A 17684-nucleotide genomic window follows, 5' to 3' on the forward strand; every position below is an offset into this window, starting at 1 on the left:
TATGAATCGTCTTCCAGAGAGAACCATATGTACGCTCCAATAGCCCAATATGAGTGAGGAAATTTCTCCGCGATATAGTACGAAACAGTCCGCGCTGAACTTTCACTTTTACTACGCGATAATTTTCTCACCTTCCTGCATACACTTTTGGGTCATTGTCCCCAGGAAGCGATGCACTGATGATCGATGATAAAACGAATCTTGCCAATGTGTGTTTTTTCAATCCCTGATGTGCCCTCACGCTGCCGACAGGTCAACAATGAGGTCACTCATATGGGCTCTTGGGAATGAGACCATAGAGCGTGGAAGGACGAGACCACACATCTGATCCTGCCAGGCATCATCCCGTTTCCCTATCCCATCGAATTTTTCTTTGCTATTTTCTAAAAGGCTTGAACCAATGTGCAAATGGTCTGTTGCCACAGCACGCAGTTATGAGGCGCAAACCAGTGCGAAGGGCCGAAGCAAGAGACGAAAATGGACGCAAGGGGATCAGAGCCGGATGAAAGCTGGTTTTTTCACGCTCGGCAGGCTCGGCAGGCCTCTTGCAGGTCACGCGTCTTCCTCACCCTTCGCATCAGCAGCCAGTTTCTGTCGAACAGCCATTCGAACAGCCAATGACCTGCAGATTGCTGCTGACGATTGCTAGTTAGGAACACGGATATAATACGATGGCCGGTGAATGGAAGAGAACGGAGCTGGGGCGCAGAGTCGATGCACAGCTCAATACCATACTAGTGAGTGTATATCCTAGTTTTGGCTATTGTCCATATACTTTCGTACTCCTCACGCTATGTCTCGCAATGGCACAGCTTCACGACAAGGGAAGTCACTGGAGAGACGATGTGTAGGTGCCTATGAGAGGCCTTCCAACGCGTTCAAAATACATCTGAAAATCAGATTCGACGAGGCAGGCGCATCATCGTCCCGAGTCGACAAATATGTACGATCAAGGTTCAACCATGCCATTCCATTCTGATGTCTATACATGCATATACAGGCTTCGAGGTGCGTCGAGGTTATTTTTCATACGATTTGTAGGAATATATGCAGGTACCCTTAGGTGCACCCGTCTCGCCACTTACGTCCTTTTCGTTCGCCTGTTCGCCTGCGCCTTGCCCTGCCAGCCTACCACTTTACTTTTCGAATGTCTTCCTGGTCGTCTCTTCGTCGTAAGTGGGGGCGCTTTTTGTGCTTTTGCATCTGCATGGATGTTATTGGATGGAATCATGCCCATTTTTGTATTGTGCGCCTGCTCAATCTTCTTGTTCGCGAGTACTGAGGCTACTGGACTGTTGACGTTCATACAGCCTAAATGTCCACGAGAAGCGATCTGAATACACAAACAGCGCGCGCGCACTCCCAACAATGAACACTCTGCGCAACGCCTTGTAGGGACTCAAGAAGCTTTTGGCGCGCGAAAGTAGATGTTCACCCCCATGAAGACATTCTCTAATAAAACTACACTTCTTCCCTCCTCGCTTCTACCTCAGATATATGGGGTCTCTCGTCGACAGATAGTGTCGGGTGATGGTGGCCGTTTTGAATTGTCGACGTGCCAGAACGAGTGTTCCTTGTCACGAGGCGCATTTCGGCGTGAGGTGTGTTCTGAGATATATTTTTCCCAATGGTCATGTCCCAAGTGGTCCTCTGAAGCCCTGTGAGGGAGATAATCGCGGTCGGATAAATGCCCTGTTCATAGTAAAATGAACAACTATCGTTGAGAGGGACATGTGCAACGCACAGATACTTGAATCGCGATCCCTGGGAGGATTTCATTTATAGCTTGGGTGGTAATGTCGAATGTGATGGAAGCACAGACCCAGCTCACGAGGAAGATGATCTATCCATGCGTCATGTGAAGAGTGCACACAGGTAGAGCATCGCTCACCCATATCGCACAGTAAATAACTCCGGATTCGACAAGCAAAACGAGAATAGATCCGGCCTGGGATTTCCATTCTACGTTTCTGAGTTGGGCTTTGATCAATCGACGATGTTGCCTGTGTACACGCTTATTCAATCGATAGGCGCTGATCTTATATGCGCACTGACCACGCCTTCACCGCCATAAGCATAGTTGCAATAGCATTGATAGCCAGTGTTGAGGAATAAATGATGATGATGTTGTTACTTCCGAGTCCTCCGAAGGGAACCCATATGGCAGTAGCCACTAGTGTGAAGGGTTACGCATCGATGGCGGAGAGCTGAAACAGGGTCGCTCACGGATGGAACCAAAAGAAAGGGACCCGAGCACTATCAGGACTTTCGCGCTGCGTCCCCACATGATCCATACCCTCCAGATTACAATTGCATCGCTCAATACGTACTGCGAAATGTTTAATAGAGTGTCAAAACCAACCCGACCAGGAGACTTACGTTGATGATAGATAAGTAAACATCCGTATAGGATGCGACCGTTTCTGCTTCTGAAAAGCCATCCTCAGTGGAATAATATGACGCTGTGCAATTACGAGGGTCCAAATCCCAGAGCTCTGACAGGACCATGTCCATGTCACCTATCCACTGCAAAACCAGATGGCAGGTCGAGACCGTGAACATGAAGAACGTTGCTAGCCACATGACTAGGATTGCTCTTGTTTTGAGGCCTTTACAACTGTGACCGCGTCGATTAACTTAGTCGTGGTATGCATTCTTCACATGTGCGACTCACGCTAGGATGTAGGTCGAAAGTGCGAATGTTACTATCGAAAGCACTATGGACCGAACTTAATGTTTTGCATAACACATGATAAGCCTACGCACCGTAAAAGCCCGTTTCACAAGCAAGAGCGACAATGTAGGGCTTGAGCGTTGTATAAACATCTGGCGCAGAGAGAGATATCTCTGGGATTCCCAAAGGCACAGAGAGGGGATTTTGTTTGCACATGAAAGGGTAGGTCGTCCTGCGGCGGTGTATAGATGGGGTGCAGTCAGAGACGATGATACTATTGCCATGTCGCAGATGTTCCAGATTTCAGGATTTGAAGGTATCGAAGCGTTGAAGGATTCCCATCGTAGGACAGAGACAAAGATATCATCTGTCCTCCATGATGCACGGAGCGGAAGCTGTTCCAATCGATCTGTCAAAGTTGACGGCACCCATCAAGCACAGCCAAAAGCGACTGCTATGGTCAAATCAACCCAGGCTGTCAGCGCAATGCTCGCTCAATCGCTTCATTGTACTGTGTGTTCCCTCTCTGGGATCACTAGAATGCGGCTAACGCCCCTTCAGTTCCCTTGCCGAGGTTTCTGCGGGGAAGACAAGGACCAAAGGCAGACGTGCTGATGGGACAAGTTCACGTACGTAAGATCTTGCAATACAGCGGCAGAAGCCAGAAGACAATATAGACAGATGTATGTGACTATGGCGGCATATATTCTACACGATGAGAAGGAAGGATGATGAGCAGCACTGAAAATCGCGTTCCTAAATCTCAGTACGACTCACCCTCGACCTGTCCAATTTCTCAACGATTCCCTACAAATGAGTCATCTGATATGTTCCAGAGCGCGTTGGATGATGAAACAATGCATTGATGTATCTTCAAGGAGACAAAGTATCATACAAACAGGGCTGAGGCCGAAGGAAAACAGTGAACACATGTCTACTATGGAAGACGAACTAAGTAAAAAACCCGGGGTCGAAAAGTCGAGAGGTGAAAAGGGTGCTCACAGTGATAATTTGTAGCCATACGCAGGTCCTTATCACTTAACCATCGCGCACTCGATCGGGTCGATCCTCAAATCTGCCTTGGTGGTCGTCTTGAGACTTGAAGCTTGGCGTGACAAAGTGTTCAAGGGGTGCCATGGGAATCGGAGCTGATCGGCGTATTCACGTCGCCTTCACGAACCTTCACGAACCCACTGCGAAAACACGATCCTCTCAAACTTCCTCCACCACTGAATGACCAACTGCCTATCTCGAGACATAGAAATGCTAGCATGCCCGGGATCATCATAGAAAGGAGAAGGGTGAATGAGTCTCTTTGGAAGCCTAGCTCGTTTTCCTAATATTATTGGCCTTCTTTCTGCATTCGCATTGACAGATATTCAATAAGGGCAGACGCCGTGCATGTGGGTGTACGGTAGGTCCAGTCGAGAAAATATCAAAGACCCTGGAAATCTGTGCTCCGTGCTCCTGTCCGTTTTATTCTTCGTTTTCGTCCCTTCTCTTCTCCATTATCTTTCATATTGCCTCTGACTTCTCCTTATTACGTCTAGCAAATAGAACAGGATTTCTGGACTCAACTGGTACGCTGATACGAGTAGAAGATTTAGAAAATTCGTCGCCTCTATGCCTCGGGCATCATCATCAACCATCCAGGAACGCTTTTGCTTAACCCTCGGCGTACGGTGCTGACATGTATACATTTCTGACTTTGTAGAGTGATTCGTGATTCTTCATTGGACTGACAGGCAGCCTCGAAATATGGCGGCCGGCATTCAAGTTTTCCAAAGGCGGTAACAATGCGATCTGTCTTCTTTCGGCTCCGAGTCGACGTACGCGTCCCTCGACGACCCCACGACGAAAAGCGGGGGCGCTTGCCGGCGCCTATCCTGCAGCGCTGGCCGTCCCTCCCCCCTCTCGGCCTCGCCGGCGCTGAAGTCGGCGAGCATGGGCTCATGCGCCGCGCTTCGGCGGCTCGCCTTGCCATAGCCCCGCACGCTGCCATCCCAGTTCCCGCGCCCGTCCCGAGTGCCAGCCTCGAGCTGCGCTTTGAGAGCAAAATAGTTCGGCGAGCGTGTATTAGTCGCGCTCTCCGGAGACGCCGGCGCGTCGCCCTGCCGCTGCCCAGAAGTGCGAGTGCGGCGGCTTTTGGGCGGCGGCTCTTCCGTCGATAGTGGGTGCAGGTGGACCGGGGTCGATGCTGGCGCCGGGGAAGCCGTCAGCGTCGTCATACAGTGCGTTGAGGTCAGCCAGGGTCAGGAAAAGCACGCTCGATGCTGGAGGTGAGTTGTGGAGAGGAGCAGCAGCAGACGGGTCGACGCGCTCATGAACCGCGGGGGCCACGTGGGAAACACGCGCGTTTCCAAATTCACCGTCGCGGTCGTCGTCCGTTCCTCTCTCCCCCTCCCCTTCTCGACCTCCCTCAGCTTCGAAAATTAATGGGCTGGTTCACACGCGCTGAGCCCGAGAAGCCCAACGCCGCCTCGCGCGACGACCGCAAAAAATGCTGGGAGTCAAGAGACCTCTATTTCTCTGCTTGGACGTGGCGCAGGTGGTCGTCCCTGGCAGCGAAGGCGACAGATGCAACGCGCAGAATAAAGCTTTCCAACAGAACTGCGCGAAGAGCTGGGTACGCGTCGCCACGCGTCTCTCCGTCTGCCCATCGAGGCACAGCCATAACGATGCCTGCTTTTCTAATTTCGCAGGTGGACTACTTTAACAAGCGTCGGGTCCTCGCCGAGCAGCAGAAACCCATCCTCGTGCAGGCGAATATGCAGGCCGAGGAGGCCAAGCGGAAGGCTTCTTGATTTTCATTCATTTCCGTTTACGACCCTGCACCGCGACCGGCAATATATCTGTATCCCTCCCGCATCTCATCCGTTCTCTTCCGATCTCTATGCGTCGTCGTCAAGTTCTCTTGATCTCTCTATGTTAGTATCAGAGCAGGGCTCGCCTCTTCGCCGGACCATCGCACTACGAATCAAGAAGGGAAGAGTCAAGGGAATGGTCGACAAATGGGAGCGCGAGAGTGCGGGCAGCGTCGACGGGAGTGACGCGTAAGAGGACCCGGTGTCATCCTCTCCGCTGGAAATGGACACTTCCCGATCTTTCGGACGGCGTGGATGCTAGCACGTCCACGCATGCTGTGCCGCTGCCGCCGACAGCTACGGAGCTGAAGAGCGAGAAAGAGCCAAGTATTGAAGATCTTCTCGCCGAGCATTCGAACCTGCCATCGGGCTCGTGGGGCGCACGTGCTTGGGAGGACCTGGACATCGGCGTGACCGTCAAGAGGCTCAGCAACTCCGAAGGCTTAGACAAGGAGGGCAGTGGAAGTGGAAGTGGAAGTGGGCGCGGCAGTGGTGAAAGGGTCAAGGCAGGTGGTGCGAAGGACGAACGAAGAGTTATCACTGCCATATTCGAGCCTGCGCTCGAAGAGACGAGCCAGGAGGAACACGCGTTAGATGAAGACGTGAAGATTGAAGACCTTGCCAATGGGGATGACGATGACGACGGCAATGCGAAGGTCCAGGAGATGGTGCAAGAGGTCAAAGAAACCAGGGACCTATTGGAGGAATTCAGACGTCGATTGGAGGAGGTGGAAAGCAAGGTGCGGGAGATGGAAGAAAGAGAGGCAACGAGAGACGCAGAGTTGGTGACCCTGAGAGAGCTTGAGACCCGACGGAAGATCGAGACAGCACAGAGAGAAGCGAACAGTGTCGTTGCAGAAGTCGAGAGAGCGGAGCGCGAAGCGCAACTGGATCTAGAGCTCGCGCGGCTTCGCGAGGTCGAGAAACGGGCCCAGGAGCTCGAAGCATTGGCTGCATCCCCCTCCCCGTTGGCCACCGCCTATTTACCCGAAATACGACCTGAGCCTCAATCTTTCCCCGCAGAATCAGCGAAACCTGTCCCTGGCCCTGCTGCGGTGCTCTCTCGCGTCGTCTCGCGTGTACACAAGCGACGTCGCCCTCAACCTGACACGACCTCGTCTGCGGCTGATATTTTTGAACCCGACTCGTTCTCTGCGTTACCTTCGTATGTGCTGTTCGTTGGATTAGGTGTATGTGCTGTCGTCCTGCGGGTCGTGCTGAAGCGTACGGCTGGCCGACAGCTCAGGTCTTGACAGTTGGCTTTCTTTTGGGCTCGCTGGCCGGTCTCGCTGTTATGGGTTCTCCAAGCCTTTTCAAGCTTTGAAACGGTCTTTCTCTTGATCTCGGTCTTTGTCTTCATTCGCAGCTTCTCTTCGTCGGGCGTTTGGACTTCCACGATTTTTTTTCCATCTCAATTGCGATACCCAAGCCTAACACTCATTTTCTTGCCGGTCGACCTCTGCTTATGTTGAATCACCTATCTCCCCGCCCCCAACTAAATATTTATATATACTGTGTTAAGCTCGATTTATCACGATACGATGACCCTATGACCATTCACGTCTACTTACGCTTTTTGTTCAAATACCTTGTTGTGGCTCTCTGTTTATTCTCTCAATTTTTTGTCTGCCTCATTATCTTGCTCTATGCGTGAACAATAAACCCTTTCGTTGAATTCTCCCGCCACTGTATTTCGTCGATCAGTAATGTGAAGCACGGGCCACGCCCTTGACGCGGTCTCCGGTCTGCCCACACTCTGTAAGTCTCCTGCCTTCCCAGGCATGCAAGCTGGAAAGCATCCTGCTTCCACTCTCCATTCAGCTGAAACCTCACAAGAATGAAGGAGAAAAGGATGCCTCACGTCCGACTTGTAGCTTGACATCTTGATGGGAAGTTCGAGACGATTGCGCGGTACATGAGGGCAGTCATCACACTGATTCTGATCAGTGCCATCGTGCCTCTGAACGTTTATCATCCTCCTATTTTACTCTAGGGTTATGCTTGAGACGGTAGAGGCAAGTTTAGATGAGATCTAGAGGAATTTTACTTTGGAGTTCTCCATTCGCCACATCGCATCGCATCTTTAGCCACCAAAATCATATCACTCCAACAATCGATCAATTAGGTTAGATATGAGATCCAGCATACAAACGAGTCGAATCGAATGTGAAGGGGATGATTAGTATTTCGCCGTAGAGAGGTTCATGGATTAAATATATCGAGGACAAGAGAAGATACAACAATCTCGGACGCATCCTGAGATACCCGGGATTTCTTCTTCTTCTGATCGGGTTTGTTGTCCAGGTCGGTATCCTTGCCCTTGCGTTTGGCGGGCCGCTTGATCTTTTTCTGAACAGGCGGTTTTCCGAAAAGACCGTCACTTCTATCGTCGGTCCAGCCTTGACCCTGAAGCCTTGACTTCAAGATATCGGTTAGCGGCTTAGAACATTTGAGACGATCCCTCGCCTCTTGAAGGGAGGGTAGGAACGCGTCCATGTTTCTGAAGTTCGTCATAGCCCTACGAACAGCGTAGAGAGGGACAAACAGATCCCGAAGATCGAAAATGGTGCCAAGTGTTGTCTCGTGGAGGAACTTTGAAAGGTCTGATTCTTGAAAGTCCGTGGCAAATGGCTGGAAAAAATTCAATTTGGTTTTACCCCCAGAATCCGAGGCATCGAGACGATTGATTGAGGAGTCGAAATATTGCTCCATTTGTGTCAAAATCGTCAGACGATCTTTTATGGAAATCCTGCTGGCCTGATAGAGGATGGTGTAGTACAGGAAAACATGGAAGAATGACTCGAGGTCATGCCAAAATTCATGCGTCTTGTTTCCAGGATCAAGAAGACGAGCGCATGCCATGAATTGCCATGTACCCTAAAGATGCCAACCAATTCGAATGCGCGAGCACTCAACTTAGATTGTATCAGAGACTTACCGTCCTCGATTTCAACCTGGCTGCGGGCACAGCCAGCTCCGTTCTTCGAGACAGATCCCAGTCAATGAGGAGGCCACGGCCATCGTCTGTTATCAGGATGTTGCCACCGCTGATATCCTGATGCAGCACCCCGGCATTGAATGCTTGCTGATGGGCTAAATCATGCCCCAAATGAAGTAAATAGACGAACACGTACAGCAGAATGTATCTCACCTTCAATCGTGTCCAGCATCACTTGGGAAAGCTCCTTTGTAGAGGTATACTGACTCAACGGGCGTCCCAAATCTCCGAGGACTAGTCGATAGTGATGGTGGCGCTGTATAACTACACGACAGCACCATTTTTGCTTGATAAACTCGTGAGTGCGTGTCTCCTGCCCCTCGATATCACCAGAGCAAACTCGGTGAGGAATCCTTTGCACTTTCTTCTCTTCGAGCAATCGGTAAGTGTCTCCCTCCTTTTCGAATCCCAGCGCGACATAGCGCCAAGTATCCTTCAGATAAACCATTTTCCCCGTAGCAACATCCAGTGCCTCGTACCCTTTAGTTCCTCTTCCTGTGGGACTGCTCGTATACCACTGTGGAACAGATGCGACGAAAAAGTGCTCTTGCCTGTCCGGACCATCATCGACCACACGGAATTTTCGAAACGTGTCGTCTGACGAGTAAATGGACGTCAATATATCCTTTTCACTTCCGCCCTGTGCCACAGCAACATCTATCGCCCGCTGCCTGAGGGCAGCTTTCGTGCGCAGAATCTCGTCTTGGGTCGGAATTGACACCGAAGTATCATATCCTCGGTCGTTATCAGAGGAATGACCGAACCTCCACAAGAACGACGCTAGGCACCAAGGTTTTTCCCTCCAATCTATACGGCTGGTAACCACGGCTCCCGCTCGGTCCCAACGGATGAATCGAACAAACTTGCCGACGAAGAGGAGAGAAAATGTGAATGCTCGAGATTGGACACTGAATTGTGAAGCTGCATATGAGGAAATTTGTTCACGAGAATGATCGCCGTTGACAGTATTATGTTCGAAAGGGTATTTTTCGCGAAGCGATCTCTTCATGTCCTGCGGTGGATCGTGAAACGGATCGTATGAGTCGGGCTTGCGCTCAATATGAAACTCCATCAGCGGGAAGTTGGTCTTCGCCCATTCATGGTCCGACTTGTAGACACAGATGCCTGGCTTTCGGTTGAAGTTCCCATCTACCTGGTCGTTTGTGTCGACGAAGAGCAAACCGGAGCAAAGCCCTGACTCTCGGACGGCCTGTATCTGTAGCATACTTCGATGGGTCAAATGGAGGATGAAGTTCGAAATTGGTGGAGCACGTACAAAGTTCTTCTCAAACCCCTTCTCGATCTTGAGGTCGGCGAACAAGGCGTGGTAGCCCTTAGGTAGCCTATTCCCTTCGGACTTGGGCATAAAAGTTCTGAGAAACGTGTTGGGGGGCATAGGGCCCACAAATTGACTCCTCATCTCTTTGATAAGCTGTATGTAGTCTTCGTTGGCTGGGACAGTCCGCGTTGCAGTTGAGAATCGCTCTGTCGATGACTTCTTGTTATTGACCGGTGAGCTCTTTAGCTGAGGAAGTTGAGACATTTCAAGGGATGAGTGGTGAAAAGCAGGATGGAGCGAGCAGGGAGCTTACCAGGCAGGAAGTTTGCCCTAAATACCTGAACCGCCTTTGTGCCGCCGTTGTTGAAATGGTCAAGGCATGAGCGTGTTCCGTTTGCCACATTCCATATTTAGACTCCGCGGCCATGTGCACAGCGCTTATCGGACAATGACTTTCCCGCATGTTGCAGTCTCCTACTATTAGCCTCCATTCTTAATCGATCAATTTGTCTCGGTCCTTCATGGACCTGATCAATTGTGAATAGTTGAGTGCCAAAATCTCGACCTTTCATCATGCATTTGGCCAGGCAGAGCATGATGGAGACTTTGCCACCATAGGCATGCCTATTATGAACTACTTACTATACTTCTACCATGATCCACATAGGGACACATAGGACCCTTCTCTCATCTGTGTGTGTGTGTGTGTGAAGTCATGTATTAATGTCTAGTGGTGGCGCACCGCATGTCTAGACGTGTAGCTGTATGTACTCTATGGTAATGTGGATGTATGTAAGCCTGATCCAACTCTATGCTCTGCATTGGCCCTCAAGGGGCATGTGTTTACCTCAGGGAGGTTGGGTCGCATGGCGAGAATTATGGTGGTATAGTAAGGTATCGTACTTAACTGTTGTTTGGTCCAGTAGCAGGTGCTGTGTTTAACCGGCTGTGTAACGTGGCTGCCATCTGTCTCTGTTCTGTGGTTCAAATCTGCACGCGTCTCGTCGCTCCTCTATGTCCGCCTCCTCCTTGTGCTTGGGGTGTGGTTGCTTGTGTTTGTCGCTCGTTTTGGCTCCTAGGTCCATCCAGCTCTGTCTCCATGGTCTTTGGCAGGTTCAGGTCTCCGAATGTCTTCTTGAAGCACTGGGTTTTGTGTATGAACTTGAGTAGGTGTTTGAATGTCGATGGGTTGGATAATAGTTTGGAAAGGTTACAGCTTGCTCACCCTACTGCTTGCTCAAGGCGGTGTTGAATATCGGTAAAGCTTCGGCATTTGAGAAGGAAGTGGGCCACTGTCTCGTCACGCTGCCCACATGCAGGATAGGTGGGGTTCTCGAACTCGTCTGGACATATATGGTGTAGATGACATTGTAATGGTGCGTGGCCAGTGTGTAGTTGCATAAGGGTAGCGGCATGTCGATGTGGGAGAGAAGAGGTGATTTTCCGAAATCTGTTCGAAGGTGCTGTGGGATCTATCCTCTGCAGCTTTTGCCATCTCGGTGACTGTTCCATGAGTTTTTTCCAGCACTTCTTGAGTCCATCCTTGAACCTTTGCCTTGCTGCCAACCAGCTGAAGGGAAGATGTCCCCTGATTGCCTTTGGTAGTACTGTGTCCATGCTTGTGAGTCCTCTCACTGCCGCCTTCACTTCCTTGTCACTTCTCTTGTTTCCTATAATATCAATGTGCCCTAGTACCCATTGTAGGGTTAGTCATCCTCTGCCTCTGCCTCCGAACTCCTTCTCTACTTTGTCGTGAATTGCGTCGACAAGATACGATCCTGGGGTGCTCCTGGCTATCTTAGTGGCCTGTATTACAGCAACATTGTCCAGTGCTATCGATGCCGAGCGATGCGGTGGTTCATTTTGTATGAGCTGTAAAGCAAGAAGGATGCTGGTAAGTTCTGCTTTGTATACGGAGTGATGTTCTGCTCTGCCAAGGTGCTTGTGCAGCCTCGCTTTTTCGATACCGTGTCTGAACAGGACCGCCACTACCCCTACTCCCCCTTCTATTAGAGATCCATCTGAATATACCTGTATTTCGTCTCTGTTTTGTTTCTCAGCTTTGATGGCTCCATCTTTGTTGGGTGCAATGCTCATTTGGATGGCTGACTGCCACTTTGGATCGAGTTGCATGGCTTTGATGTCTTCAAATTGGCTCGGAAAGATGGCGTAGGCTTCGTTTAGGAGCTATGGAGAGGGGAGCGATCTAGTGTATGGGTTGTCATGTCTGTGGCCACTATGGTATGTCTGTAGAGGGGATGCTCGTCGGCTAGTGTTGCCAGTCTGGTGGCTTCATCATGGCACTTTTTGTCGGCCAATAGGCTGAATGGTAAAAGATCTGCATGTGCATCAAGAATATCAGTAGTGGTGGCGCATGGCACTGGTTATGTGTATGGCTGCCTGTCTCTGGACTCTGGCTAGCTTCTCTATCATGCCTTTGGAGCCTTTGCCCTTATGCGATGGTGGGGACAAGAAAATGTCCACCCCATACAGCATTCCCGGCAGCGCAATGCTGGTGTAAAATTGTCTCATGTATCTTGTAGAGACGCCTTTAGAAGGGCGCGCCAGCCGTCTATAGTGTGTCACCCACTTTGTGCCTTTGGCTAGTGCAGACGTGGCGTGCTCCTTGAAATTTAGCTCCTGATCGATTATAATGCCGAGGAATTTGTGAGATTTTGATGGGCAGATGTGTGTACCTCTCAGAGTGATGCTTGGTCTTTCCAGCGCCCTGTACTTGAACTTCTTATCTTTCTTTCCCCTGTTGCATGCCTCCTCTCTCGTGCGAACACGATGTCTCGCTTTCACCTTCTCTTTTTTCCTCGTGAACCCCACCAATGCAAACTTATCGACAGCGAAACTGCAGTTGTGTGTGTCAGCCCAGTCGAAGGCTCTGCCTGCTCATTCCATCATATCCTGCAGCTTGTCAGCCGCCTCTGCCATTGTCTCAGCTGTTGCGATGTATGCGGTATCATCTACAAAAGCCACTCTATCTTCTCGATTGGCCCTGTTTGGGACATCTAGCAGGTCAGCATTGTAAAACTGAAATAAAATTCTGGACAGTGGGCACCCCTGGTCCACGCCACATGGGAATGTGAGCCAGTCTGATGTGTATCCATCAAAGATGAGTTTTATGCATCTGTGTCCTGTCTTGATATGAATCCACTCCATGTACTCCTTTGGGATGCCTTATTTTTGCATATTGTGGATGAGACAATCTAAGTTAATGCTTGGAAATGCTCCCTTTATGTCCAAGAAAAAGACACATGCCGCTTCTTTGTTGTCCATGGCGTTGTGTAGTTTTCACGTGACATAGTGAAGTGAGTCTGTTGTCTTCTGGCCGGCTCTGCAGCCAAAATGTGTGTCAGGAAGGAGGTGATGGAGTTCGGCTAGTTGCATTAGTTCAGACGCGATGCAGGCTGAAAGAATTTTGGTGATAGTGCGGAGTAGGGCGGTTGGCCTGTATGCATTAGGATTGGAGTAGTCTAGTTTGCCAAGTTTTTGTAGTACAAGCGTCTGCGAGTCTTTCCAGTCCTGAGGGTAGATGCCAAGTGAGAATGTGGTGTGGAAGATAGGTCCAAGAAATGGGACTAGGATGCTTGCGCAGTTTTTGTAGACAATATTTGGGATGCCGTTGTTGCCGGGGGCTTTGAGGCCATGGAGTCTCTCTATAGCTCTGTAGATTTGAGCATTGGTTATAGAACGGAAGGGAAATGCTAGTTCAGGATAGCTGTGGTCCATCGGGCTGGGTGTCTGAGTCTCGTCCTGTGAAAAGAAGCTTTTAAATAAAAATGGCTCTTGGCCTTGTTAGTCTCCACTTCTACTACTGTGCCATTCTCTTTTTTGTGCTTGAGCATCGGAACATGCACCTGAGCCTCATCTGATGAGGTTTTATCCACATACTTATTTGCTATCCATATTTCTTCACCTTGCAGGTTCCCTAACCATTCCTCCTCTCGTCTGTCCCTCACATTCCCATCTCATTGATACTTAGTCTGTGCTCTTGCCTATACATATTTATAGCTGCTATGGCATAGTAGGGAAGCCTCAGGCTATCCACTCCTGTCCAATCTAAGAACTACTGTTTACCAGTCTTCCCTGATTCAAAGGCACTAGTCTGATCAGCCCCAAACCTTCTTGCTTTATCCTAATATATCTCTCATCATCCAAGTTGTTGTTTGTGGCCTAGGATCTCCTTGCCCCAAACAGCCATTTGTGACATCTGGATAGCCTATCCCAAGTCCTACTCCACACCCTATTTCTGTTTTTTTCACAGCAGAACACCGACTACTTATATATGGTGCTAGGCAGTCCCAAAAAACAAGCAATCATTGACCATAGTAGTTACAATACACTTTGAGTGAATGATTGGGTGATTCTACTTTAGTGTAAGTCATTTTAGGTTGTAGAATATCTCTATCTTGTAGTCAACCCAGGGAAGGTACAACCAAAACAATTGTGCTTGATATTATATACCATACAATATTATACTATACCATGCCAGGAAGAGCTGCTGTTGCCTTGACCCTTGACCCTTAATCAGGTCAAAACAAGCATAGGCTTTTTTGATCAAATCACTATGACTTCCAAAGAAAAAGAAAGAGAAGTAGGGCAAGTTCCATATAGAACTGACTACCTGGAACACTCAAACTCATATGTCTACCTTGGATGAACCATCAAAAGGAATTTGAAAGGAATCTGGCTTTATATAGGAGGACAAGATAGTGGAAAACCTGTTGATGCTTCTCTAGTCACCTGGGAAGATAAGAAAGCACTACTAAGAACAGTAACCATTCTAACATCTGGAAAACCACCCCCTTATATTAAGCTCTAATTAGCTATAATTAATGCTTAACTATACTAAATTATGAAAGATTAGGATTAGACATTTTTAGCTTACCCCCCCTCTAAAATTATTCTAATTAGACATAATTTTCCTAAATTAGGAATTATTAGGATGGATTATAACTTGAAATTTCGGAAAAATAATAATAAATCAAGCATCACAGTTTTCATAGCCTTCTTATAGAGTCATGTCTATTAGAGCACTAGTTAAATACCTAAACACAGAATATACCTTATAACAAACTTGCCTTTTGCCAGAGTTGAACCAACAACCTCATGTATGCAAGCACCCAGGACAGATGCTCTAAGCCACTAAGCCACAAGATCTAATATATAAACTTGGTAATCTAAATAAGTAGACATAATATAGGCAACCTCAACATCTCAAATTTTATTCAACATTTATCTTTCCTCTCTCTTATAAATAAACAGGTCAATAAATAACTAAAAAGTTAGGTCTTTCAGAATTTAGGTTAGACACCAGCTAAGAAAATAATAAACCAATGGAAAATAAATAATACACTTTATATAGGGTAAATCCAAATTGTGGCACTGACACAATTTGGATTTAGAATGTGTAAAACCATGATTGAGTATAACATTCAATGGGACTCTACTAGTATAGACAATGCTACCTTAATTTGCAAATTTGATCAAAAAAATGATTATGAATAATTGGCCATAATTAGCTCAAATTAGTATCATTAATGATTATGAATAATTAAGATCCAATAAGAGAGAGGGGTTTTCCAAATGGCCACTATTGAGGTGGAGGGTGGGGAAAAGGGTATATATATAGCATGCCTATGTATAGATAAGCACAAGATTGTTAGAGATAATCTTAATATGCTTAGTGCACATATTTTTTACATAGCAGGCAAATATATTATTCTGGCACTACATACCAATATGACTGTCTTTTCCATAGCCCAATAGCTAGAGGAAAACGCCAAATTTGAGCACCTTTGATATAACAAGGCAATAGACAATCTGGGTGGCACCAAAAATTATAATATCAATGACAATGATTGTGTGCTGTATAAGATAGTATTGACCACTGCACTAATAGACAAGGTCTGGCAAGCTATACATAGCATGTCCCTAAGCCCAACCTATATGTTGTGTCCTATATTGACCAGTATTATGTTAAGCTGCTAAGCTTATCACGTGCACTTGATGCACTAAAAGGGATTCCCTAGGATAACCATGATGGCCCAATGAATAAAGACTATTGCACATCTTTGGGCTTGTACTAGAAAGTCTTGGTTACTGTCGGTCTGATCCTCAAATAGGTAGAGGAGATGTTGATTGATAATGGGATAATGTTTGTTGGGCACCAGGAGGTCTTCTCTGATGCAATAGATGACTTCTGAGGGATTCCAATAAATGACTCAATAGGCAGTGAGTCCTTGATAGGTTACAGGTAGTAGAGGATAATAAGAGCTTTGAGACAAGTCTAGTGCTCCATCAGACTAAGTATGGTTCTATGGATCTGGCAGAGTTCACAAAGCATAGGCTGAAGGGGCCAGACGCTGGGCACAGTGCAGAGATCAAGATGTATACAAAGTGAACAAGCTGATCTTTTAAGAAGCTCAGCTTTCCTATTTATAATATAAGCAATTTAGGGCTGGACAGAGACATGGCCCATGCTTCTAAATACTAAGTAAGCTAAATGATTGGAATCCATAATCCACAGTCATAGTTCAAACTCCGTGGCTCCTTGATGTAATCATATATAGTAAGTATATCAAATGTCTGTCCATAGCAATATCAAATGGAACTCAATCATGATTGACATCAGTAAACCACATAGAGGAAAGAGAAAAGGATAAGTTATAATGTCATAAGCATTCATGCACCAACATATAAATGGTAAACAGTCCAAGTCCAAGTCATGTGTGTAGCTCATGACTATGTCCTGAGTCACATGCCTAGATGCGTGTCAAGTCACAGTCCTAGTCATCAATGTCTAAGTCTAAAGAGACACCTGACCTTCCTTCTGTCCATGTGCAAAGCATGTGTTAGGATGTGGTCCTAACATATCAAGCATCAGCTGACAATAACAACTTCAATGATCCTGTATGCAAGGGCAAGATACCAAGGTCTTTACAGCCTTTTATGGCAGCTGCCAAGCTACTAACAAAGTGGCTGGGAACATCAATAGCCATCAGGGAAAAGCTTCATATCAAATTAACCATAGTTAAGCATAAATATAGCTATATTTTTGCCAATTAATATTAAGGATTTTTAGCTTACCCCCTTCTAATCCTCAAATTATATGATCTAATTAGAGCTAATTAAACCTAATTTATTATACGGATTCTCAGAAAAATATTAACCAACCCAGTCTTATAGTTTCTCTACTATTACTACACCTTCAATCATAGAGTATCTATAGAGCTTACTAATCAAACTAAAGTCACATCTTATGGTAAACTTGCCTATTACCAGAATTAAACCAACAACCTGATGCTTGCACACCCCAAACCAGTGCTCTAAACCACTAAGCCACAAGGTCTAAACTATTTGCCTAGTAACCTAAATATGTTGATATAAATAAGGCAATCTCAATATTTCTGATTTTCTTACATATTTATCTTTCATCTATTCTATGTATAAAAAGATAAATAAATACTCTAAAAATCAGGGATTTTGAATTTAGGCACCAGACAATAATATATTAAACCAATTGAAAATAAATAATATGCTAAAAATAAGATTGTAGCACTTACACAATTTGGATTTGAAATGTGTAAAATTGTAAAAAGGGTTGTAGATTCCAATGGGACTATGGTAGTATATACAATGTCACCTTTACTTTCAGATTTGATTATAAAGTTGATTATGAATAATATATTCTAATTAGCTTAGATTAGCATTTTGAATAATTAGATCTTATTAAGAGAGAAGGTTTTTCCAGATGATGCACACTCTTTTCTTTCCATGTCCCCTGTAAATGCAGCTGGAAAGTTAGCAAAAAAGCTACAAGATAACAGTGCAGGCATATATGAAGGAGAGCAATGTGCT

At 46.9% G+C, this 17684-nt stretch overlaps 8 protein-coding genes across 8 annotated transcripts; 2 read left to right on the forward strand and 6 right to left on the reverse strand.

Moving 5' to 3' along the window:
* Window positions 1-1461: 1461 nt before the first annotated feature.
* On the reverse strand, window positions 1462-2890 carry HETIRDRAFT_416733 (uncharacterized protein; the record flags this gene model as incomplete). Its single annotated transcript, XM_009546662.1, has 8 exons — window positions 1462-1692; window positions 1745-1843; window positions 1892-2003; window positions 2056-2173; window positions 2227-2329; window positions 2380-2617; window positions 2675-2717; window positions 2767-2890. 8 exons carry the CDS (start codon window positions 2888-2890, stop codon window positions 1462-1464), a joined length of 1068 nt encoding a protein of 355 aa, XP_009544957.1.
* A 1556-nt stretch (window positions 2891-4446) lies between these two features.
* On the reverse strand, window positions 4447-4902 carry HETIRDRAFT_450420 (uncharacterized protein; the record flags this gene model as incomplete). The annotated part of the gene is made up of 1 exon (XM_009546663.1): window positions 4447-4902. One exon carries the CDS (start codon window positions 4900-4902, stop codon window positions 4447-4449), a length of 456 nt encoding a protein of 151 aa, XP_009544958.1.
* A 94-nt stretch (window positions 4903-4996) lies between these two features.
* On the forward strand, window positions 4997-5478 carry HETIRDRAFT_450421 (uncharacterized protein; the record flags this gene model as incomplete). The annotated part of the gene is made up of 3 exons (XM_009546664.1): window positions 4997-5056; window positions 5223-5300; window positions 5377-5478. The coding sequence occupies 3 exons, from the start codon at window positions 4997-4999 to the stop codon at window positions 5476-5478; spliced, it is 240 nt and encodes a 79-aa protein (XP_009544959.1).
* Window positions 5479-5743: 265 nt separating this feature from the next.
* HETIRDRAFT_433579 (uncharacterized protein) lies at window positions 5744-7216 on the reverse strand (the record flags this gene model as incomplete). Its single annotated transcript, XM_009546665.1, has 1 exon — window positions 5744-7216. The coding sequence occupies exon 1, from the start codon at window positions 6083-6085 to the stop codon at window positions 5744-5746; it is 342 nt and encodes a 113-aa protein (XP_009544960.1). The 5' UTR covers window positions 6086-7216.
* Window positions 6017-7216, forward strand: HETIRDRAFT_473756 (uncharacterized protein). The gene has a single exon (XM_009546666.1). The coding sequence runs from the start codon at window positions 6204-6206 to the stop codon at window positions 6789-6791; it is 588 nt and encodes a 195-aa protein (XP_009544961.1). The 5' UTR covers window positions 6017-6203; the 3' UTR covers window positions 6792-7216.
* Window positions 7217-7740: 524 nt separating this feature from the next.
* HETIRDRAFT_165394 (uncharacterized protein) lies at window positions 7741-10079 on the reverse strand (the record flags this gene model as incomplete). Its single annotated transcript, XM_009546667.1, has 4 exons — window positions 7741-8415; window positions 8477-8631; window positions 8690-9752; window positions 9813-10079. The coding sequence occupies 4 exons, from the start codon at window positions 10077-10079 to the stop codon at window positions 7741-7743; spliced, it is 2160 nt and encodes a 719-aa protein (XP_009544962.1).
* Window positions 10080-11240: 1161 nt separating this feature from the next.
* HETIRDRAFT_28205 (uncharacterized protein) lies at window positions 11241-11525 on the reverse strand (the record flags this gene model as incomplete). The annotated part of the gene is made up of 1 exon (XM_009546320.1): window positions 11241-11525. A coding segment is annotated over one exon (285 nt), but the record flags the coding sequence as incomplete, so codon positions are not given.
* Window positions 11526-13115: 1590 nt separating this feature from the next.
* HETIRDRAFT_316313 (uncharacterized protein) lies at window positions 13116-13589 on the reverse strand (the record flags this gene model as incomplete). Its single annotated transcript, XM_009546668.1, has 1 exon — window positions 13116-13589. A coding segment is annotated over one exon (474 nt), but the record flags the coding sequence as incomplete, so codon positions are not given.
* Between the last annotated feature and the right edge of the window lie 4095 nt (window positions 13590-17684).

The sequence above is a fragment of the Heterobasidion irregulare genome (assembly GCF_000320585.1).
Source record: "Heterobasidion irregulare TC 32-1 unplaced genomic scaffold scaffold_04, whole genome shotgun sequence".
Classification (NCBI taxonomy): domain Eukaryota; kingdom Fungi; phylum Basidiomycota; class Agaricomycetes; order Russulales; family Bondarzewiaceae; genus Heterobasidion; species Heterobasidion irregulare.

Coding starts and splice junctions, on each gene's coding strand:
- HETIRDRAFT_473756 (XM_009546666.1), top strand. CDS start 6,204: ATGGTGCAAGAGGTCAAAGAAACCAGGGACCTATTGGAGGAATTCAGA.